This window comes from Ostrea edulis, chromosome 9 (assembly GCF_947568905.1).
Source record: "Ostrea edulis chromosome 9, xbOstEdul1.1, whole genome shotgun sequence".
NCBI lineage: Eukaryota > Metazoa > Mollusca > Bivalvia > Ostreida > Ostreidae > Ostrea > Ostrea edulis.
Window position 1 is genome coordinate 69,846,580 of NC_079172.1, and position 26,113 is coordinate 69,872,692.

The window sequence follows — 26,113 nt, forward strand, 5'->3', positions numbered from 1 at the left end:
GTGATGTCCGACTACATCAGACAATGACATTATAAACAAATTTCCGGGTAAAGATCGTATAACGTACCACGGGCACCATCGTGATGATGGTTTTATCATATTTCACGGAGAGAGAAAAATAAACATCCATGATTTATTTACTATAGCTAACTTAATTCATCAACTATTTGAATCCACATATGAAATATCGGTGAATGAAATCCATTTCTTCAACACTACAGTGTATAAAGGAAAGCAACTCGCGTCCTAGATTTTAAAACGTACATCAAATACTTTAAACAAACACGTTCAAAAATATTTGGAACAAAAATGTGCACATAATAGTTTAGTTAAGGGATTTATTAAAGGTGAAACCATACACCATATGAGAAACACAGGTGATGAGGAAGTACTTCAAAACAAACCTTCTAAAGATAATGAAATCAATCAAAACAGTACGAGTGGTACTTCATAACTGCGATTGAGCCTTTTTATTGCCAGGTATAAAAAAAAAAACCTGCAAACACAGAGTATATTCCTTACTGTCAACAAATACAACCATGGAATTCGTAAAATAAAGCAAAATCTTTTAAAATACTAATAAATTCTCTAGAGAGACAAATATTCTGTCCTACCTATCGTGTCATATAAACACAACAACAATTTAGGGGATATGCTCAAATCTTCAATTGTACAATAATCAGACTGGATGATAACTAATGATAACTGGATGATAACAAATAGACTCCTGATGAGGCAGATTTGCATGCAGGTAAATTTCAATCTATTGATCTATCGAATCAATCAATTCAATACCATAACCTTGTATCACACAGCTGTAACACTTCTGATTCGTGTATAGTCAAGTGATTGTTGAGGTACGTGGCTGATGGGAGACATATCTTTTCTTTTCTAACCTCCACATAAATTGCGTGATGCAACCTTCAAGAAATACATACATGACATATCGTAACTTTATATGATTTGCACCACGAGCCGGAACGAAAATGAAAAATAGAGGACATTCCGAGAGGCAACCTCCTACGATCACTCTGTAATATCGGCTGTGCGTATTGCCGCACCCTTTAATGTTGGCTGATGTTTGATCAGGTAGGCAGATCATTGTTTTCGTAGTATACTGTTAAAACTGGGATGTAGTTTTACTTTTTTGATCAATCTTAATTTATTGCTATACATTTTTATTCATACTGTTTTGTTTGAAAGTTTTCTACTTTCGTTTTGATAAATGATAGAATGGGTCATTTGCGTTACACAAGTCTTTGTTTGCATGAAGGAAAGAGTTAAGGTAACGAACAGTGATTAATCTCAAAACTCCTCTAAGGAATGCAAAATTAGAATTTGGCAAACACGGTCCCCTGGATATACCAGAGGTGCGATCAGATGGCTAAGGGGTATTCTTTGTCATTCCCTGTGCATCACAAGGGTAGGGACAGTTGTATTGCATGTAAGTATATGGAGAGAGAAAGCGTATTATAATTTAGCAACAACAACACTCAACATCCAAAGTGTTGAATCTAATCGTAGATATACGAGATCAAATAAAGATATAAAAGCACTAAAATTGTAGTAAACTAGCACTAGAACTAAACTACAAAGGCTATGAAAAAACCGCGCCTACATATTGAAACCCTCAAGTAGAACCGGAAAGTAGTCCTTATATCTCGAAATAATGTGAGTAATAATGCAAGTGAAAATTTTATTAGAAAAAGTAAAAAGTTAAAAAAAAATGCACCAGCGTTCTGCATGGCATTTTCATTGTTGAAGCACATATATTTCGGCAGGTAGACAAGCTCCAATTTACAGTCTGTTATGAATCCCCTTATTAGGTCTTTCTACTTTTCCATGTTTTTCCTATGTTATTGTTATTGTCATTTTATATTTCTTTTCCTGATAGAGTGCTTCTTTTGTTTCAACTCACTTAAAGATGAAAAAACTTCATTGTATAGAAACTAAAGAAAATGCGTTGGTATGTTAATGCAGGTCATGCTTCATTTATGCACGTAAACTGCATAATTTTTAAAATCTGTCTTACATAGAGAGAGGGAGCTACTAACTCTTAAAAACTAATTTGGTTGTTTACATGAGAACATTTTGTATCATAACAACATGACAAACATGCGCTTCCGTATGACGTCATTGCATGACTGTTATAAATAGATCATGGAGGTACCTTAATAGAAAATGTAAAAGTAACACATTATCCCAAGATTCAAATATTGGTCTAACTGGTGATAATGACGGTAAAATACCCATAGTATATCAGAATTACTGATAGAATCCTACCACTTTCAATAAGAAATAGTTATTGAACATTTAAACACGAAACCATCTAGTTGATGTTTTACATTTTGCATGATGCTATGTAGTTTTCTTTAAAAGTTTTCTTAACAGAGGATTCTATCAGTAATTGCCGTGTGCATTAGTTTATGACCTTTCAAACGGTGTATAAAAAGTCTCTAAAAGTATGAGGGCTAATGTGCTACTTTTGCAGTTTTATTTCAGTCTTTGACAGAGGAAAATCGGATCGACATGCTAAATGGAATGTTTTCTCCGTTAAACAAAGTTGTCAATGAATGATATCAACATACCTTCTTAATATCAATAAATTCTCAGCGTTTCATATATATATTCCATATATCCAATGTCATATATTTTAAATACTCTACATTTTGTCGATATTTGCATGGCACACATAAACAAATTTCTTGCATGTGTCAACGTCACTCGATGTATAGTCATGACGTCATCAGTTTACTTTCATATCGATCAGACAGAAATTACACAACAGCAGTATAGCATTTCGAATTTCGTTGGATTTTAGTAGCTGCATGGTTTATTTTATGCATAAATAAAACTTAAATAAAAAATTAAATCGTAATTTAATATATATACTTAGTGATATACTTATTTCAATTATGACGTCACATTGTTTCGCGGATTTTATCCTAGTAAAAAATTTCATAACCTGCCTTAACGTACCCGCGTGTACTTTAACGAAACTATCCTGATGGGAAGTGTTCCCAATATATTGAAGAAATGGTTTTACAATGTTCACCCCTGACCACCATAGATGTAATCATCAGATAAAGGTTCCCTTTTGGTCAGCCATTGATGGAAAGTGAAGATAACGAACAGTGATCAATCTCATAACTCCCACAAAGAATATAAAATAAAGAGTTTGGCAAACATGAACCCCTGGGTATACCAGAGGTGGGATCAGGTGACTTGGAGTAAGTATCCTCTGTCGACCGGTGAAAAGATGTAATCATCATATAAGGGTTAGTTCTGGTTACTTATTGATATAATGGTCATATAACAATTACCTCTGGTCATCCACTGATGCAATACCAATAAAAGGGCCACCAATTGATGTAATGGTCATGTAAAGATTACCACTGGTCAACCATTGATTAAATGGTCAGTCATTTGATTTCCTGCATAAAGTTAGCCATAATGGGACAAAATGTACTTTCTAATTTTTTTCACAAAAATAGTGTGACTTTGTGACAGAAATTCAAACATTTTATCAGACTACAACCATCATTTCCATAATTTACAGAAAATTCTGCATCAATCCATGTATGTTGTACTTTGTTCTACCCTAGGCTGGGGTTATTTGGAATATTGCTATATAAATATGGGAACGTTGACGATGTAGAAACTAAAATCATCCTGTTTATCATAAAGTTGAGTTGTTAGTTTGCCATTAATATCTACTTTCACTTTCAATAAAATATCTAAATATGAAGAAGAAGAGAAAATACTTTCATGAAAGTTTTGTATAAATACATGGATATCACCTTATAGAAAACATTATTTGAATGTGACAAAAACCATATATTCTTTGAGAATTCGGATTATCACTCCGATTTCGGATTTTAGATTCATAAAATGCACTTGCAATTTTAAAAGCAAATGTCACTTCCATTCACAAGGGGGCTTAAAATTTATTTGGAGCGATAAAATTGAAGATAGCATAACTTTACTTGTTTACATGTGGACAAGGCCGATGTGCTATGCTTACCATACCCAGCTCTTTGTCTGTAAACTTTTTACGAATAAGAACTGTGGAACTGTCCATCCTTGTACATTGTGTCGAATCAAGGGCGATAATCTTTTTCCAGCACTGTGTTGACCTACAATGATAAATTGATGCGCGAGTTCCAAATGCCCATTGGGGATCGAATTGTTTGAAGGAATGAACGCTTTCGAGATACGAACGGTGTTAGATGAAAACGAAACGCTTGGGGCTGGGAATTGAATACTGAGCGGTTTGAATCGAACAGTTTGATGAGGGAAGGGAACGGTTCTTATAGAGAATGGAATAGTAACAGAACGGTTCATATGGTGTAGTAGCACACTAGCACGCTTCAGGGTCTCTATCCTTCGATCTTCATGGATGTTCCTAAAAAGACTAATGCTGGCTGTCACGATGTTATAGTGGGTGACGCTTTGCCCATCAAGAAGCATCCTTATTGCTTGAATCCATTAAATTAGAATACTTCAGAATAGAAGTGCAGTACATGTTGGACAATGACATTATAGAGCCAAGCAAAAGTTATTGGAGCTGACCCTGCATTCTAGTACCCAAATCTGATGGTACCTACCCATTGCATAATGACTTCAGAAAGTGACTACTGCTACATGCTACTGTAGAACATTTGAGTTATGTCCAAGACACGATGCAGTTACGATATCGACGATATCGATAAATTTAACATGATATCGCATCGATATTGATAAGTGCCGCTCTAATAATGACAGGCCTTTACTGACGATATGTGTCAATATGAAATCATCGTTGTTTTTCAAAGAATTCTTGTGTGTTTCCAAATCAAATTCATAAACTTGGATTGTGATTATTTCATGTATGAGAGTCTACATAGTATGTATTATTATGTACAGGTATATGAATTACATATACAATATGTAATTTTGTTTAATAGTCTCATGTAAACTGACCAGTATTTAATTACTCAAGCGAATGCATGTTTTCAAAATAATCAGCTATCGTCACAGCTGATTAACTCATGCAAAATATCAAGTGATAAAACCGCGTCGTTGGACAAAATGGCCGCTTATTACAATGTAATTAACGTGTTGGGTGAGGATTTGAGTGGCCACTGGCCGAGTTACACAGGTGGCCGTTTATTCCAGTACAAATATATAGGAAAAATCATCGGGGGGAATTGAGAGTGGCCGTTGTTCGGGAGTGGCCGCTGATTTCAAGTGGCTGCTAAGACAAGTTTGACTGTACATTATGGTTTTCAATTTCCTTTTTACAAATGTATGAATATTCTTGAACCCCAACTTTTCGTACGAGGTGGAACAAATCTGTTTACCTTTTTTATAATTTACATTTTTATGATTGAATGTGTTGAAAATGAATATAGATACAATAATTGTCTTTGATTGAATTTGGGAAGCATTTTGAGCAATTGCTTAGCGGTTTGTACTCGTACCCGTTTTTGTCATCTGTCAATATATGCGGTATCCATCTGGCAGATATATTTTGTACTTTTAAAATACGCTTCAAAATGAAATGCACCCGCGCTAGCGATATGCCAAAGCATTGGCAATATCACAAATCGTGTATCTGCCATCACTTTCTTTCAATCATTTCCCTGACTTTTCATACATTTGCCTTGCCTGTGTCAGTCACAGGTCGGCCAGATTTTGATGCATCTTTGACGAATTCTGTACCATTCAGAAACTTCTTTCTCCACCTACGAACTATCTCATAATATACCTTATCAGACCCATAAACTCCCCCCATTCAGTAAAAATCTGCATTACCGAATGACCGAGTTTTATGCGATCTTTTATATAAGGTCTAATTTCTTCAGTATTCTCAACCCGTTTCCGAACCGTTTTTATAACAGCGGTCAACAACTGGCTCTATTGAAATGACTATAAGTTTAAAACGTTTTGGGGCTGCAGACTCATGTTTATACTGTTGGAAAGGTATTAAATAGAGCTATTCAAGAGTATCGCCATCCACGAAATCGTGCAAAGCGTTGTCGCGCTGTGGTACTATACAGCGACAACTCAACTGTATGGCAAACGGGATGATTTCAGCTTTTCCATTGCCAACTTTCCATATTTATGTAGCAATATTCCATTATCATCTGCATATAGTGTTTATATCTGTCAAGTGATTCGATACGCAAGAGCTCGTTCTTATAATCAGTTTTTAAATCGAGGCAAGATACTGAAAAACAAGTTGATGGTACAAGGGTTGCAACAGTCTTGATTGAAGTCAACATTTTGCAAATTATATGATCGTTATAACGATCTAGTTTGTCAATACAACCTACCATTGGGTCAAATGCTGTCCGACGTGTTTCATACCGATTGTTAGGCCGTTCTTGGCACACTGATTTTGACTAAGGATAACTGCGTTTATCCGATCAGGATATAGGGATCACGGCGGGTGTGACCGGTCGACATGGAATGCGTACTCCTCCTAGGCACCTGATCCCACCTCTGGTGTGTCCCGGGGTCCGTGTTTGCCCAACTATCTATTTTGTGTTGCTTATAGTAGTTATGAGATTGATCACTGTTCTTTATCGTTGCCTTTCATATGGAACAGCCCTCGTACATGCACACACTATTGTACCGTCAGTTTAAATGTATATCGAACATATTTCACAATATATACTAGCATTTAAATACAAAGATACTTACCTCATCACCATGCTGTTTTTATAAGAAACAAAATACACTGGACGTTTCAACGCAACGTATTAACATATGCAATACATAATAAAACTTACCTAAAAACACCCCATATGTAACTGGTGAAGTTTTGTAATTGTTGCTAGTTTCTGAACAGAGAAATATAAAATTATTTTCAAATGTAGTTTTCAATTATAGGTGTTCTATGAATGACTACCCTCACTCGACTGACTTGCACGCATCGAAGTACAGTGAGTTATAATTGACTGACCAAAATAATTTTTCGCTCACCACATACCTATATAAAGTACTAAATTCATCAAGGGAAAAGAAGTACATAAATGGATAAGTTGAATTTGTGTGTGACACTGAATACTGCTTCGGATCGGGGAATCTCAAACACGAATGTCAAATTAATTAGATTTAAGTACATCATTAAATACAAAGAACATTGCCTGAAGTTTTTCTTTCCACCCAGGTCAGTAGTCTAGCTAACCCAGCGAACAACCATTGTTGACCGAGGCGAAGCCTCAGAGATGGTATCAGGCAAATCTACGATTAGTCTGTTTACCTGAGCAAGATAGATAACTCAAGGTGGGTTTGGCCTATCAACAGGGTATGCTTACTCCTCCTAGGCTCCTCATCCAACATTTGGTATGCCCAAGGTTCCGTGTTCGCCCTACTCTGAAACTTGTATTTTTGTGTAATGTTTTAGATTGATCACTGTTAAGTTATATTCAACAGGTAAAGTAATTACTTTTGAATCCAATTGTACATTTCAGATTAAGAAATGGGTTGTATTTCTACAAAGACTGTCATTTCCGATGACACAGGTAAAAGAAATTTATCGTACCTAAATATTTGCTTTCTAAACATTTGATTTACTACTTGTTGATCAGACTCTTTTATTGATTTTCCTTCAAAGGATCTTTATATATCACTTGAATATTTTAGACCGGAATTTTGATAACTATTTCAGTGACAAATGTCAAACAACGAATCTATAGAGATTACCAACAATACTCATATTTCGTTGATCAAAATTCAAACTTTTGGCACCCTTACATCTGTTACATGTGCCATTTATTTTAATGACATTTATCATATAGCTAATTACATATTGCAATAATACCATCATACCAACATCCCAACTTTAATCAAAGGATGCAACGACAACATATACAATGTAGAAAGTTTCACTAGCCCATTAGGAAATGTGAATTTGATGGGACGTTTTCCAAATATAGAAAAACGTAAATGCAAGTATTTGCATCGTTCATATAAAAGATGTCAAACTTGATCTAATTTTACCTTCCGTCAAAACACAGTTATGTCCACATCGTATTCGCACCACCACTTTACTCTCCTCCCTTGAGACTTTTGAATGCGTTATTTGAAGAAGCCAAAGTTAGTCCATATTTCAATTTTTCAATACTAGCAGATGCACTGAATTCCATAATTATGGATGAAAAGGCGAAGTTTACAGATAGTGAGCAATCTAATTCCGTTTACCTGGTCAAGATATAGGGCTCACGACGGGTGTGACCGGTCGATAAAGGATGCTTATTCCTCCTAGGCACTTGATCCCACCTCTGGTATATCCAGGGATTCGTGTTTGCCCAACTCTCTATTTTGTATTGCTAAAAGAGTTATGAGATTGATCACTGTTCGTTATCTTCACCTTTCATAATGAATGCGGATCAGATGAACAGATGGAGTAAGCATCCCCTGTTACAGTATTTCGATTTTTATTTTCATTCACAGAAAAAAAGCTGTCAATTGTTAAGATTTATATGATAAACAAAATAATAGTATTTACTATATTTCTACGCAGATGATCTCAACATTCCAGATGTACATAGCCAACCCTCAAGATGTAAGTCTATACAAAACAAACAGGCATCAACCGTTTCAATATAGTATGTAGAGAAACAGTATCGAAAGAACTTTCAGTTTACTTTATCATCCGCCAAATCGTTCGATCATCCGTTGTAACTTCTAAAATCACAGGAGTTGGAAAGAAAGTGTAATAGTTATTGATTTTCGTTTGCAGAACATGAATATGTTGATTGTTAAACTTCATACAAATCTATAGAGAGAAAGCAATACTCCAGATAATTAAATGTATTATATTCATACAAAGATGATTATTTCACTTTCGAGTGTTTAGTGTACGTAAGTATGGACATATCAAACAGACATCCACTCTCAATCTAATTTATCTTTCCCCTTCCTACGGAAAATTCCGTTTACCTGATCAAGATATAGGGCTCACGACGGGTGTGACCGGTCGACAGGGGATGCTTATTCCTCCTAGGCACTTGATCCCACCTCTGGTATATCCATGGATTCGTGTTTGCTCAACTCTTTATTTCGTATTGGTAAAGGAGTTATGAGATTGATCACTGTTCGTTATCTCCACCTTTCATAATGAATGCGGACCAAGTGCCTTGGTGGAGTAAGCATCCCCTGTTACAGTATTTCGATTTTTATTTTCATCCACAGAAAAAATCTGTCAATTGTTAAGATTTATATAATAAACAAAATAATAGTATTTACTATATATCTACGCAGATCATCTCAACACTCCAGATGTACCAAGAGAACAAAGATGTAAGTACATAAAAAAACAAACAGGCATCAACCGTTTCAATAGTATGTAGAGAAACAATATCGAAAAGAACTTTACGTTTACTTTATCATCCGCCAAATCTTTCGATCAGCCGTTGTAACTTCTAACATCACAGGAGTTAGAAAGAAAGTGTAACAGTTATTGTTTTTCGTTTGCAGAACATGAATATGTTGATTGTTAAACTTCATACAAATCTATAGAGAGAAAGCAATACTCCAGATAATTAAATGTATTATATTCATACAAAGATGATTATTTCACTTTCGAGTGTTTAGTGTACGTAAGTATGGACATATCAAACAGACATCCACTCTCAATCTAATTCATCTTTCCCCTTCCTACGGAAAATTCCGTTTACCTGATCAAGATATAGGGCTCACGACGAGTGTGACCGGTCGACAGGGGATGCTTATTCCTCCTAGGCACTTGATCCCACCTCTGGTATATCCATGGATTCGTGTTTGCTCAACTCTTTATTTCGTATTGGTAAAGGAGTTATGAGATTGATCACTGTTCGTTATCTCCACCTTTCATAATGAATGCGGATCAGGTGCCTTGGTGGAGTAAGCATCCCCTGTTATAGTATTTCGATTTTTATTTTCATCCACAGAAAAAATCTGTCAATTGTTAAGATTTATATAATAAACAAAATAATAGTATTTACTATATATCTACGCAGATCATCTCAACACTCCAGATGTACCAAGAGAACAAAAATGTAAGTATATAAAAAAACAAACAGGCATCAACCGTTTCAATAGTATGTAGAGAAACAATATCGAAAAGAACTTTACGTTTACTTTATCATCCGCCAAATCTTTCGATCAGCCGTTGTAACTTCTAACATCACAGGAGTTAGAAAGAAAGTGTAATAGTTATTGTTTTTCGTTTGCAGAACATGAATATGTTGATTGTTAAACTTCATACAAATCTATAGAGAGAAAGCAATACTCCAGATAATTAAATGTATTATATTCATACAAAGATGATTATTTCACTTTCGAGTGTTTAGTGTACGTAAGTATGGACATATCAAACAGACATCCACTCTCAATCTAATTTATCTTTCCCCTTCCTACGGAAAATTCCGTTTACCTGATCAAGATATAGGGCTCACGACGAGTGTGACCGGTCGACAGGGGATGCTTATTCCTCCTAGGCACTTGATCCCACCTCTGGTATATCCATGGATTCGTGTTTGCTCAACTCTTTATTTCGTATTGGTAAAGGAGTTATGAGATTGATCACTGTTCGTTATCTCCACCTTTCATAATGAATGCGGATCAGGTGCCTTGGTGGAGTAAGTATCCCCTGTTACAGTATTTCGATTTTTATTTTCATCCACAGAAAAAATCTGTCAATTGTTAAGATTTATATAATAAACAAAATAATAGTATTTACTATATATCTACGCAGATGATCTCAATATTCTAGATGTACCAAGAGAACAAAGATGTAAGTATATAAAAAACAAACAGGCATCAACCGTTTCAACAGTATGTAGAGAAACATTATCGAAAAGAACTTTACGTTTACTTTATCATCCACCAAATCTTTCGATCAGCCGTTGTAACTTAAACATCACAGGAGTTGGAAAGAAAGTGTAATAGTTATTGTTTTTCGTTTTCAAAACATGACTATGTTGATTGGTAAACTTCATAGTGATCTATAGAGAGAAAGCAATACTCCAGTTAATTAAATGTATTATATTCATACAAAGATGATTATTTCACTTTCGAGTGTTTAGTGTAAGTAAGTATGGACATATCAAACAGACATCAACTCTCAATCTACTTTATCTTTCCCCTTCCTACGGATAACTCCGTTTAGCTGATCAAGATATGACTCACGACGGGTGTGACCGGTCGACAGGGGATGCTTATTCCTCCTAGGCACTTGATCCCACCTCTGGTATATCCATGGATTCGTGTTTGCTCAACTCTTTATTTCGTATTGGTAAAGGAGTTATGAGATTGATCACTGTTCGTTATCTCCACCTTTCATAATGAATGCGGACCAGGTGCCTTGGTGGAGTAAGCATCCCCTGTTACAGTATTTCGATTTTTATTTTCATCCACAGAAAAAATATGTCAATTGTTAAGATTTATATAATAAACAAAATAATAGTATTTACTATATATCTACGCAGATCATCTCCACACTCTAGATGTACCAAGACAACAAAGATGTAAGTATATAAAAACAACAAACAGGCATCAACCGTATCAATAGTATGTAGAGAAACATTATCGAAAAGAACTTTACGTTTACTTTATCATCCGCCAAATCTTTCGATCAGCCGTTGTAACTTCTAACATCACAGGAGTTGGAAAGAAAGTGTAATAGTTATTGTTTTTCCTTTGCAGAACATGAATATGTTGATTGTTAAACTTCATACAAATCTATAGAGAGAAAGCAATACTCCAGATAATTAAATGTATTATATTCATACAAAGATGATTATTTCACTTTCGAGTGTTTAGTGTACGTAAGTATGGACATATCAAACAGACATCCACTCTCAATCTAATTTATCTTTCCCCTTCCTACGGAAAATTCCGTTTACCTGATCAAGATATAGGGCTCACGACGGGTGTGACCGGTCGATAACGGATGCTTATTCCTCCTAGGCACTTGATCCCACCTCTGGTATATCCATGGATTCGTGTTTGCTCAACTCTTTATTTCGTATTGGTAAAGGAGTTATGAGATTGATCACTGTTCGTTATCTCCACCTTTCATAATGAATGCGGATCAGGTGCCTTGGTGGAGTAAGCATCCCCTGTTACAGTATTTCGATTTTTATTTTCATCCACAGAAAAAATATGTCAATTGTTAAGATTTATATAATAAACAAAATAATAGTATTTACTATATATCTACGCAGATCATCTCAACACTCCAGATGTACCAAGACAACAAAAATGTAAGTATATAAAAAACAAACAGGCATCAACCGTTTCAATAGTATGTAGAGAAACATTATCGAAAAGAACTTTACGTTTACTTTATCATCCGCCAAATCTTTCGATCAGCCGTTGTAACTTCTAACATCACAGGAGTTGGAAAGAAAGTGTAATAGTTATTGTTTTTCGTTTTCAAAAAATGACTATGTTGATTGGTAAACTTCATAGTAATCTATAGAGAGAAAGCAATACTCCAGTTAATTAAATGTATTATATTCATACAAAGATGATTATTTCACTTTCGAATGTTTAGTGTACGTAAGTATGGACATATCAAACAGACATCAACTCTCAATCTAATTTACCTTTCCCCTTCCTACGGATAACTCCCTTTAGCTGATCAAGATATAGGGCTCACGGCGGGTGTGACCGGTCGACAGGAGATGCTTGCTCCTTTTTAGGCACCTGATCACAGGTGTGTGTGTGTGTGTGTGTGTGTGTGTGTGTGTGTGTGTGTGTGTGTGTGTGTGTGGTAAATTGCTAAAACGAGTACAGATAACACACAGATATGACATGAAAGAAAATAACATATACATATATATATATATATATATATATATATATATATATATATATATATATACTGACGTGTCGGGTCTATATAGGATAATAAGCCAAAAATAGAATTATGTAGAATCTACAGTTTGACTATAAAGTTATGTATTAAAATTAATGAGTTAACTAAATAGTAAAGTTATACAAAATAGAGTAAACCATGTTTTGATTTATAATTAAATAGATAACACGAGAAAGCATGGCAACTTACAACACTGTACAACCAAGATTGTAAATGCTTGAGTGTCTGAAATTTAGCTTATAAACATGGCATAACTTAAATGCCACATAGATAGAATTTCTAATATATGTAAATACATAAGAATACTTGCAATTTAAGGGGACAGGGATGGAACATGAGAAAGTGTACTGGCGTTTGTAGCATGCGATGGGGCACCGGACGCTGTAAGCAAGACTTAAATAAAAATGAAAAGATCCGCAAAGGAGAGGGAACTCTGAACTATCAAAATGCAAATAACAAGGGCAAAGAAAGATAACTCTAGGTTTCATCACATTCATTATTGCGCAAACACGAACCCCTGGATCAACCAGAGGTGGGATCAAGTGCACAGGGGGAACAAGAGTCCCCTGTTACAGATTTTTATTTTCATCCACAGAAAAAAATCTGTCATTTGTTAAGATTTATATAATAAACAAAATAATAGTATGTATGCAGACAATCTCAACACCCCAGATGAATGGGATCACCTCTTAGGGTGTAAGTCTAAAGAAAACAAACAGGCATCAACAGTTTCAATAGTATGTAGAGAAACATTATTGAAAAGAACTTTCAGTTTACTTTATCATCCGCCAAATCGTTCAATTAGCCGTCGTAACTTCTAAAATCACAGGAGTTGGAAAGAAAGTGTAATAGTTATTGATTTTCGTTTGCAGTACATGAATATCATGATTATTAAACTTCAAACAAATCTATAGAGAGAAAGCAAAGCTTGGTGTGGGTGTGTTTATATATATATATATATATATATATATATATATATATATATTTCAGTGATCAATCTAGAATTGATTAGTTTTGTTACACTTTTATATCTGTGATATGCATAATCATTTCGATATTTCTATTATTCCATAAGAGTTAGATTCATCAACGTCTGATGACACCTATAAAATATGTATAAAAAAAATAAAAAATAAAAAAACACGTTCTAAACATTGCTTTCCCTGATTGTTAAGCTTCTTACACAGTAAGAGGTTTTTTTCAATAACTGTTTTGATGCAAAGGACAAGGGACGTTATTTTTTTTTCATTTTTTCAACTTTCATACTATGCTTAATTATTCTTTTTATTTACATAACTAGGATGTTCTTCTAATCCCACTTTCATGAAAATGACGTAATATTTTATTATGACGTCATGAATATACGCTAAAGATGAGCTGTTTAGTGGAATCTGTTGATTTGAAATAAATTATGAATAAACTTTAGCAAAAACTAATACTTTTGCATGCAACAACCAGATTTATATTTTGCATGTTTAATTATCCATTAATATTCTTCTTTCATTATCAATATGGTGTCGGTTGTTGGCTGCAAACAATATGAATTTTAAAAAAGAATGAATGCGAAATCGGCTGTTTTCGATACACAAAGTCAATATTTTGCATGTTATAGAACTGAAAAAAACCTTTTGCATGCAACAACCAGATTTATATTTTGCATGTTTAATTATCCATTAATATTCTTCTTTCATTATCGATATGGTGTCGGTTGTTGGCTGTAAACAATATTAATTTTAAAAAAGAATGAATGCGGAAATCGGCCGTTTTCGTTACACAAAGTCAATATTTTGCATGTTATAGAACTGAAGCAAACTGTTCCATCATTTAACCTCATAAACTTTTACTTTCTTTGCGATTTAATAAATACATGTATGTCCAGTCAAACAATTAATGCGTTACCTAGTTTGCCATAAAAATCTGCACCCAATAAATGCAGATGATGTCTGCCTTTCGAGTCACGGAGGCGGATCAAAAAATCCACCGCATGATGAATGGAAATTATTCTACTTTCGTTTTTAAAGGTCACGGGAATGTCTTTTCAAAATAAGATTATTTAAGAATAAATTGCATTAAAAAAATAATAAAATCAAAGACACACATAGACCTTTAATAACTCGAATTTATTTTCTTTTTACAAAAATCGGACCAAAATTCGTTCATTTTCGGCAAAAATGGGTACTAATACGTTATATCTCAAGAGCTAAATAGTTGGGATGTCTGTTACTTTTTTCGCTAAATTTTAAACTATCTTTTATACAAATATATCAAATATAATGCGGGTCTTTTTTTAAAGCAGTTTTCTTACATCATTTTTTACGTACATGCATGTATGTATATATGATGCATGTTGAAATTAAATATTACTACATTAGTAATTAGATATTGATTCCAAAAGTTCTTAAAACGGTTTAAATTAAAAATAAAATAACAGCAAATCATTATTTATATCTTCCAGCGAGATGTGGTTTCTTTAAAACGTCGAAAACCTGTGATCGATTTGAAACTTCGACCATTGTGGTGGCAGATTTTTTTCTATATCGCATATGATTGATTGATTGAATATTGTTTTACGCCCCTCTTGAGAATATTTCACTCATGGAGACCTCACCACTGCCGGTGAAGGGCTACACAATTTAGGCCTATGCTCGGCGCTGATGACCATTGAGAAGGGAGGGATCTTTATCGTGCCACACCTGCTGTGACACGGGACCTCAGTTTTTGCGGTCTCATCCGAAGACCGCCCCATTTAGTCGCGTCTTACGACAAGCAAGGAGTACTGAGGACTTACTCAAACCCGGATCCCCACGGGTTCATATATACATGTATATGTAATAGATGCACATTTACAGGTACACATATATAACAAAGGTAATTGGGCAGGATGAACATGTGTATATATACATGTATAGATATAAATATTCAGACACCGTAGTATCGAGGAAGGGTTGCCCCTCCACTTTGAGGGTGGGGGGTGATGTTGACCATTCCCTTGCTATGGGAACAACTTGACCAGCCTAATGACACTTCAACTTTTATCAATCTTATAAAATATATAATATGTGTGTTGTGATGATTGTTACTAAAAGTTTATATTAGTATTGACGTACGCCCCCTCCATGATTAGGAATACTGGAGTATAACCGTAATGTGATGTAGACACCTCTCTCTCTCTCTCTCTCTCTCTCTCTCTCTCTCTCTCTCTCTCTCTCTCATGTCAAGGTGTACTGGATAGGCCTGGCCCGCACATTGAAAAAAAGAAAATACATGCATGATATTTATTAAATTCATTTTTATAAAAGGTCTGTTGTAGTTACATATACTGTCTCTTGGAAACAGACACGTAGCATCATTTATCGGGGGCGGGTCGAAGGATAAGTTGGTAGTTAATTAGCAAATTAAAAAAAACCTTTCTGCCTGATCTTCGAATTCTTAAATCGTCGGGGAGTGGAGGGTTATCCTTCGCTACATGGGTTCAATTAATAATTTTAAGACTATTTTTTCTCATTCAATACTACTATCAAGAATATGGGGGGGGGTTCACTCAATATATCCTTATTCGCATATGAAAATAAGTGCCAGGGAAAAGCAGTTACATTACCACATTGTCTATACATGTACTCAAACAACTTCTCAGAGTCCGTTCTAGATTTGGACTGAATGTCGGTGCATGCAATGACATACCTACTGACTGATGTATTTTCATTTATCAAAGATGAACACTATATGGAGAGAGAGAGAGTTGGAACTACTTTGTTGACCATTTAGGGGAATGTAAAGATATAAACACGGACACATTTTTGTGAGGCTTTTAAATACATTGGACGCATTTTTGTGAGGTTTTTAAATGCATTTGCTATATGAAATATACCATCTGAAGTTACATGCATATTACTTGACGTGTTTTACTATACCCAAGAAAATGATATCCCATTCATGCAACATAAATTTGTATCGTTTAGTATATGTACATTTACCACACTTTATTCAATATATTTTGTAAATACCCACAGCATATTTTATTCGTATGTACTGTAACATGTATATTACATACACATGTAAGCAGACCTGTTATATAGTCCTTGGTGTACATGGCATAACAAGTAATTTTATCCGACTCAATCGACGTTTTTAATCAAAGTGTTAATATTTATGACCAAAAAACAAAACCAGGAAAAAGAAAATTCAAAAGCCATTTTATTTTTCATATTTCATTTGAATAGGAGGACATCGAACAGCACCTTCGAAAATATGATTGCGTTCTACTGAACAATTTTTGACAAATACACGCATTATTTTCCTAACTCTAATTAACACAAGATTCTTCCGCAAAATGTCTATGACCACGATAAAGTTACATGTAAATGAATTATGTATTTTCCATAGCATGCCAGTTTTCAATTGTCTTTGATCTCAATGAGTATTTTTATAGAAAAAGTTAAAATTGTAACTTTTAGAAAAATATTCTAGAAGAATCAGGGGACAGTAAATCCTATAAGGTAGATGACATCGTTCCGAAAAAGCGACCGTCGGAAGATAGCGTCAGAGTTAACAATGCAATATTGTAACGTTATTTTCTTAATATCAGCAACAAGTAAATGGTACATGTTATATATGAATGAAACGAGAAAATTGTCACCTTTCTACCTGCAAAATGTGATCGGTTTTTAAAGCGCGGCCAATTTTGGCCAATAACGTCCCTTGTTCTTCTAAATTGTCTTAATGTTTAATTTCGTTGATTTCTCATATTTGTCATAGTGCTCGACATAAAAGCATCCAAATAATCTCTATCTATTGATATTAATTATAGTGTTTTATTTTGATAAATTTGCAGAGACAATAAGATATTATGCCATTTAAGTTCATTTAATTGTGTCTTATTGGGTTGTTTTAATCTTCATACTCTTGTAAAGCTTCTTAAGTTTATTCGTTTGCGCTATATATACTTTATTATCATTATCATTATTATGTGTATATATTACCTCAACTAAAATGTGTTAGCATTTACATAATAAGCAATAATTAACATAATAATATATACTGTATTTTTACACAGGTGTTCTAGAATTTCAAGATACGTTGAATCCATGCAGTGATGGAAGCTTACTCAGTAAGTTTAGAAAATCAAACAGGCATCAACATTTACAATAAAAGGAGTAGATAACGAACGGTGATCAATCTCATAACTCCTATAAGCAATACAAAATAGAGAGATGGGCAAACACGGACCCCTGCATATATCAGAGGTGGGATCAGGTGCCCAGGAGGAGTAAGCATCCCCTGTCGACCGGTCACACCCGCCGTAAGTCCCATATCTTGATCAGGTAAACAGAAATATCTGTAGTCAAAATCAGTGTGCCAAGAACGGCCTAACAATCGGTATGGAACGTCAGACAGCATTTGACCCAATGGTAGGTTGTAATGGTATGTAAACAACATCGCTATGAACTTTCAATTTACTTTATCATCCGTCAAATCGTGCATGGGAGCATTATTACAAAAGAGTCAGTCTACATTTATTCTTTGCCAAAACATTGATCAATCCTGTCAAGTATTTTTTAATGAACCTAAGTATAACAGAACGTAATACTTTAACATTACACAACAGGACGGTAAACTGTTTGCTGGAAAGAAACGAAACGATTTGGAAGTTTAGTTGAACGTTTCCGGGTGGATCTGTAGAAGATGGTTGATAAATCATTTCTTACTTTTCTTTAACACTTTTTTGAATGAGGCACAATTTCTACAAAATGGACAATGCATTGAACATGATGAAAGGTGAATATAACGAACATTTATCAATCTCAAATCCCATTAGCAATACAAAGTAGATAGTTGGGCAAACACGGACCCCTGGACACATCAGAGGTGGGATCAGGAGCCCAGGGGAACCAATCATCGCCTGTTACAGATTTTTATTTTCATCCACAGAAAAAAATCTGTCATTTGCTAAGATTTATATAATAAACAAAATAATAGTATGTATGCAGACAATCTCAACACCCCAGATGAATGGGATCACCTCTTAGGGTGTAAGTCTAAAGAAAACAAACAGGCATCAACAGTTTCAATAGTATGTAGAGAAACATTATTGAAAAGAACTTTCAGTTTACTTTATCATCCGCCAAATCGTTCAATCAGCCGTCGTAACTTCTAAAATCACAGGAGTTGGAAAGAAAGTGTAATAATTATTGATTTTCGTTTGCAGTACATGAATATCATCATTATTAAACTTCAAACAAATCTATAGAGAGAAAGCAATGCCTGGTGTGGGGGTGTGGGGTATATATATATATGTGTGTGTGTGTGTGTGTGTGTGTGTGTGTGTGTGTGTGTGTGTGTGTGTGTGTGATGACACTTATAAAATATGTAAAAAAAAAAAAAAAAAAAAAAAAAAAACACGTTCTAAACATTGCTTTCCCTGATTGTTAAGCTTCTTACGCAGTAAGAGGTTTTTTTTTCAATAACTGTTTTGTTGCAAATTTCTAAATTGTCTTAATGTTTAATTTCGTTGATTTCTCATATTTGTCACAGTACTCGACATAAAAACATCCAAAACATCTTTAGCTATTGATATTGATTATAGTGTTTTATTTTGATGAATTTGCAGAGATAAGATCTTATGCCATTTAAGTTCATTTAATTGTGTCTTGTTGGGTTTTTAGCTCTTCTGAGCCAAAGGCTCAAAGAGCTAATGCTATGGCCATTTGTGCGGTGTGGTGTGCGTAAACTTTTTAGAAAAAGGGCTATAACTCAAGAACCCCTTGGCCAATTTCTTTCAAATTTGGTACAGGGTATCATTGGCCCAAGGGCTTTCATACATACTAAATAAAGGGATGTGACCCTTTAACAAGGGGAGATAATCAGGAAAATACAAACAAAAGTAGTGGTTGCTAAAAAATCTTCTTATCAAGAACCACAGGGCAGATTATCACCAAACTTACACATAAGGATGAGGATATGTTGTAGATTAAAAATTGTTCAAGGCATTACCCTGGGGCAAAGGGCGTGGTCTCAAGGTCACTTCAAAGTTGACCTAAATTTAAAATTTTTTTAAATTCCTTAAATCTTAGATATTTTAGCCATTATAAGGACTAGGATCATCAAATTTTGACAGTTGATGCATCTTAGGACCTTGTGTCAAGTTGTCTCAAAAGTAGGTCACGGTGACCTACTTTTTGAATTTTGCAGGTATTTATTTTAAAATTAATTTTGATGCATATCTTGGACACTTTGAAGCCTATGATCATCAAAACTTGTCAGTTGGTGGATCATGGGACCTTGAAATGCGTCAACTGAAAAATAGGTCACCGTGACCTACTTTCTGAATTTTATGGCTTATCATTTATAGATATATTTTAAGTTGTTATTTCAAATACCGAGAGGTTTAGAATCATCAAATCTTGTAAGTTGATGCATCTTGAGGCCTTGAAACATATTTATAAAAAAAGTAGGTCACAGTGACCTACTTTTTGAATTTTGCAGATATTCAAATTTCACATTTTCAATTTTAGATGCATATTTTGGGCACTGTAAAACCTAGGATCATCAAACTTTGTCAGTTGATGCGTCTTCGTCTTCGGTTTGTGTCGACCAAAAAGTAGGTCACCGTGACCTACTTTTGGTATTTGACAGCTAAATTACTATATTTCAGACACTATTTGACCTACAATCATCAAACTTTGACAGTTGATGCATCTTGAGTCAACGGAGTGTGTCGACCAAAAAGTAGGTCACCTTGACCTACTTTTGGAATTTGACGGCTATATTTATATATTCAGATACTATTTGACCTACAGTCATCAAAGTTTGTCAGTTTATGGGTCTTGCATGTTCGAAGGGTTTCGACCAAAAAGTAGGTCAACTTGACCTACTTTTGGAATTGGACACCTATATTTATATATTTCAGATACTATTTGACCTACAGTCATCAAACTTTGTCAGTTGATGCGTCTTGCATGTTCAAAGGGTGTTGACCAAAAAGTAGGTCACCTTGACCTACTTTTGGAATTGGACGGCTATATTTATATAATTCAGATACTATTTGACCTACAGTCATCAAACGTTGTCAGTTGTTGGGTCTTGCATGTTTGAAGGGTGTTGACGAAAAAGTAGGTCACCTTGACCTACTTTTGGAATTTGACGGCTATATTTATATATTTCAGATACTATTTGACCTACAGTCATCAAACTTTGTCAGTTGATGGGTCTTGCATGTTCGGAGTTCGATGACCAAAAAGTAGGTCACCATGACCTACGATTGGAATTTGACAGCTATATTTCAATATTCAGATACTAATTGGCTTAAAATCATCAAACTTTGTCAGTTGATATTTCTTGGTTTCTCAAAATGTGTAAACCAAAAAGTAGGTCACATTGACCTACTTTTTTTGAATTCTTAGGATTTAACTAAAGAGTTAGAATACTAAGAGGCTAAGAATAGAAATGGTGGGGTTGTACAATTTATCAGAAGAGCGATTCTAGGCCCTTGGGCCTCTTGTTTTAATCTTCATACTCTTGTAAAGTGCCTTAAGTTTATTTGTTTGCGCGATATAGATTTTATTATTATTATTATGTGTATATATTACCTCAAGTAAAATGTGTTACAATTTACATAATAAGCAATAATTAACATAATAATATATACTGTATTTTTACACAGGTACTCTAGCCCCTTCAGATACGTTGAGTCAATGCAGTGGTGGAAGTTTACTCAGTAAGTTTAGAAAATCAAACAGGCATCAACATTTATCATAAAAGGTGTAGATAACGAACGATGATCAATCTCATAACTCCTATAAGCAATACAAAATAGAAAGATGGGCAAACACGAACCCCTGGATATATCAGAGGTGGGATCAGGTGCCTAGGAGGAGTAAACATCCCCTGTCGACCGGTCACACCCGCCGTAAGTCCCATATCTTGATTAGGTAAACAGAAATATCTGTAGTCAAAATCAGTGTGCCAAGAACGGCCTGACAATCGGTGTGGAACGTCAGACAGCATTTGACCCAATGATAGGTTGTAATGGTATGTAACCAACATCGCTATGGACTTTCAATTTACTTTATCATCCGTCAAATCGTGCATGGGAGCATTATTACAAAAGAGTCAGTCTACATTTATTCTTTGCCAAAAAATTGATCAATCCTGTCAAGTTTTTTTTAAATGAACCTAAGTATAAGAGAAAGTAATACTTTAACATTACACAACAGAACGGCGAAAGGTTTCCTTGGAAAGAAATGGAACGATTTGGAAGTTTAATTGCACGTTTCCGGGTGGATCTGAAGAAGATGGTTGATAAATCATTTCTTGCTTTTCTATAACACTTTTTTGAATGAGGCACAGATTCTACAAAACGGATAATGCATTGAACATGATGAAAGGTGAAGATAACTAACATTTATCAATCTCAAATCCCATAAGCAATACAGATAAGATAGTTGGGCAAACACGGACCCCTGGACACACCAGATGTGCGATCAGGTGTCCAGGGGGAGGAATCATCCCCTGTTACAGTATTCAGATTTTCATTTTCAACCACAGAAAAAAATTGTCTATTGTTAACATTTATATAATAAACATCACTTCAGATTTAGAGCACCACCCCATCGTATGTAAGTCTAGACAAAAGAAACAGGCATCAACCGTTTCAATAGTATATAGAGAAACATTATCGAAAAGAATTTTCAGTTTACTTTAACATGCACCAAATCTTTCGATCAGTCGTTGTAATTTCTAAAATCACAGAAGTTGGAAAAAAGTGTAATAGTTATTGTTTTTCGTTTGCAGAACATGAATATATTGATTATTAAACTTCATACAAATCTATAGAGAGAAAGCAATATTGTGTTTGTGGAGGGGGGTTATATATATATATATATATATATATATATATATATATATATATATATTTCAGTGAACAATCTAGAATTGATTAGTTTTGTTACACTTTTATATCTGTGATATGCATAATCACCTTCGATATTTCTTTTATTTCATGTGAGTTAGATTCATCAACGTCTGATGACGCCTATAAAATATGTAAAAAACAAAAAAAAAAAACACCAAAAAAAACACGTTCTTAACATTGCTTTCCCTGATATTTAAGATTCTAATATAGTACGGGTTTTTTATTCACTGTTTTGATGCAAATTTCTAAATTGTCTTAATGTTTAGTTTCGTTGATTTCTCATATTTGTCATAGTGCTCGAAATAGAAACATCCAAAAAATCTTTAGCTATTGATACTAATTATAGTGTTTTAATTTGATAATTTTGCAGAGATAAGATCTTATGCCATTTAAGTTCATTTAATTGTGTCTTGTTGGGTTTTTTTAATCTTCATACTCTTGTAAAGCGCCTTAAGTTTATTTGTTTGCGATATATAGATTTTATTATTATTATTATGTGTATATATTACCTCAACTAAAATGTGTTAGCATTTACATAATAAGCAATAATTAACATAATAAAATATACCGTATTTTTACACAGGTGTTTTCGAATCTCAAGACACGTTAAGTCAATGCAGTGATGGAGTTTTACGCCGTAAGTTTAGAAAATCAAACAGGCATCAACATTTACAATAAAATGTGTAGATAACGAACGGTGATCAATCTCAGTAAGGGATACAAGATTCCGATGGTCTATTATGTCAGATACGGGACTGGCACGAGCCGCGTAGCGGCGAGTGATCAGTCCCGTATCTGACACAATAGACCATCGGATCTTGTATCTTACTTAAAACATTGTTCTATCTAAAAACAATTGCATTTGAACGCACAAAGAAAAAACCACGTACAAATATACATTGGTATAGACAGATATATTTACACCTTTCGTTTCTGATTTGTTTTTAATATTTAATATATTAGGAATTCATAAACTTTAATGGCACACGAGGTCAAATCTTGTCTTTAATTCACAAAAAACTGTTAGCTCATCATTTCAATTGTCATAATACGGTACTCCTCAAAAAAGGGTTTTGTTCTTCATGGAAAGCGATTCGAATGCTTCTATTGTCTGAAGACTGTACTCAACAAAACTGGTTTTCTTTTTTGGGTGAATGAGGGTACGTAAAGGGTGTTCGGAAAGAATCTTTTAGATAAAACAAAACATTGATTTCCCCCGTTCCTTTCTGGAAACCCTAATAATATGATACTGACACGTAGGCCTATAACTGGTATAAAAACAGAAGCCGCAGTCCTCCTTTAGCATTCAGTCCGGGTGCCTTGAAGAAATGGATTCAGATGATTGAAAAGTACATGAGTTTGCGGTAAGATTATTCATTATTTCTACAAATTCTCCTAAATATATTAAAAATCTTTTTCACAGTGTTTATTTTGTTTAATTTTTGTTGGATACAAATTTCTTTTCAATCGTTTGTAGCCCCAGTAGTGGAAAATGCAATGCATTATAGCTCAGACCAAAAATCGCTCCTAAGGGGAAAGTATGGTACGACGACGTCCCAGTCGGGGTACATCAACTGTAACAGATTGTGGCCAAAATGTGTAGAGAGGCAGGATTAGATGAGTTTTTTACAAATCACTCTCTTCGGGCTACTGCCGCCACACGCCCATATGCTGCGGGTGTTGACGAGCAACTTATAGCGGGAAAAAACTAGTCACAGGTCATCTGCGATTCGCAACTATAAACGCACCTCCGAGGAACAATTACACGAGTGTAAGGGATTTGATTCAGAAACCGTCCAGTGTCCCCACCGGAGCCGAAGAAAGTGAAGCTCAATGAAAGTGTTTCCTTTGGATCGAGAAAAGAAATAAACATCATTGCCGGGGATGCAACAGTGAATTTGCGACTTCAATGTGCATGTATTTATATGAATGATTGTCACATGGCTTTATAACTGGTGCCTAAACGATTTCATATACAGTAAAATCGGATTATACACGAAACACTCATTTCGTATAATTTACTGGAATATTTCATGCCTTGAATATTGTATTTGATAAATAATAAATATGTTTTCTCGCACAACGAAGAGTGGTCTTTATTCCTGGTTTTCACTGTCAGTCCAATATTTCTAATAATATTGGCCTGCTCTTAATAATACTGGACTATGTTCAGTACCGTATGAAAAATAAAGTACTGTCAAGACAAAGAACTGACGTCACAACAATGTTTTAATAACTCCTATAAGCAATACAAAATAGCGAGATGCGCAAATACGGACCCCTGCATATATCAGAGGTGATATCAGGTGCCTAGGAGGAGTACGCATCCCCTGTCGACCGGTCAAACCCGCCGTAAGCCCCATATCTTGATCAGGTAAACAGAAATATCTGTAGTCAAAATCAGTGTGCCAAGAACGGCCTAACAATCGGTATGGAACGTCAGAAAACATTTGACCCTATGATAGGTTGTAATGGTATGTAACCAACATCGCTATGGACTTTCAATTTACTTTATCATCCGTCAAATCGTGCATGGGAGCGTTATTACAAAAGAGTCAGTCTACATTTATTCTTTGCCAAAAAATTGATCAATCCTGTCATGTTTTTTTTAAATGAACCTAAGTATAAGAGAAAGTAATACTTTAACATTACACAACAGAACGGCGAAAGGTTTCCTTGGAAAGAAACGGAACGATTTGGAAGTTTAATTGCACGTTTCCGGGTGGATCTGAAGAAGATGGTTGATAAATCATTTCTTGCTTTTCTATAACACTTTTTTGAATGAGGCACAGATTCTACAAAACGGATAATGCATTGAACATGATGAAAGGTGAAGATAACCAACATTTATCAATCTCAAATCCCATAAGCAATACAGATAAGATAGTTGGGCAAACACGGACCCCTGGACACACCAGATGTGCGATCAGGTGCCCAGGGGAACCAAGCATCGCCTATTACAGATTTTTATTTTCATCTACAGAAAAAAATCTGTCATTTGTTAAGATTTATATAATAAACAAAATAATAGTATGTATGCAGACAATCTCAACACCCCAGATGAATGGGATCACCTCTTAGGGTGTAAGTCTAAAGAAAACAAACAGGCATCAACAGTTTCAATAGTATGTAGAGAAACATTATTGAAAAGAACTTTCAGTTTACTTTATCATCCGCCAAATCGTTCAATCAGCCGTTGTAAATTCTAAAATCACAGGAGTTGGAAAGAAAGTGTAATAATTATTGATTTTCGTTTGCAGTACATGAATATCATGATTATTAAACTTCAAACAAATCTATAGAGAGAAAACAATGCTTGGTGTGGGGGTGTGGGGTATATATATATATGT

At 34.7% G+C, this 26,113-nt stretch overlaps 1 protein-coding gene and 1 long non-coding RNA gene across 7 annotated transcripts in view; both read left to right on the top strand.

The window, feature by feature from the left end:
- Positions 1-702: 702 nt before the first annotated feature.
- Positions 703-26,113, top strand: part of LOC125659827 (uncharacterized) — a 36,266-nt gene continuing 10,855 nt past the window's right edge. The window contains exons 1-12 of one of the 6 annotated variants that reach the window (XM_056150461.1): positions 718-1,089; positions 6,877-6,929; positions 7,157-7,272; positions 7,461-7,511; positions 8,513-8,554; positions 9,253-9,291; positions 9,990-10,028; positions 11,460-11,498; positions 12,198-12,236; positions 17,907-17,960; positions 21,513-21,566; positions 23,347-23,400. In XM_056150461.1, the coding sequence (XP_056006436.1) occupies positions 7,469-7,511; positions 8,513-8,554; positions 9,253-9,291; positions 9,990-10,028; positions 11,460-11,498; positions 12,198-12,236; positions 17,907-17,960; positions 21,513-21,566; positions 23,347-23,400 (403 nt within the window). In that variant the 5' untranslated portion in view covers positions 718-1,089; positions 6,877-6,929; positions 7,157-7,272; positions 7,461-7,468. Of the gene's footprint in view, positions 1,090-6,876; positions 6,930-7,156; positions 7,273-7,460; positions 7,512-8,512; positions 8,555-9,252; positions 9,292-9,989; positions 10,029-11,459; positions 11,499-12,197; positions 12,237-17,906; positions 17,961-21,512; positions 21,567-23,346; positions 23,401-26,113 lie in introns of all 6 variants that reach the window. The other 5 variants (XM_056150460.1, XM_056150463.1, XM_056150462.1 and 2 more) reach the window with 5 other exon arrangements.
- LOC130050416 (uncharacterized) lies at positions 23,554-24,852 on the top strand. The gene is made up of 2 exons (XR_008798853.1): positions 23,554-24,127; positions 24,241-24,852. It is a non-coding gene; the product is annotated as an uncharacterized LOC130050416 (long non-coding RNA).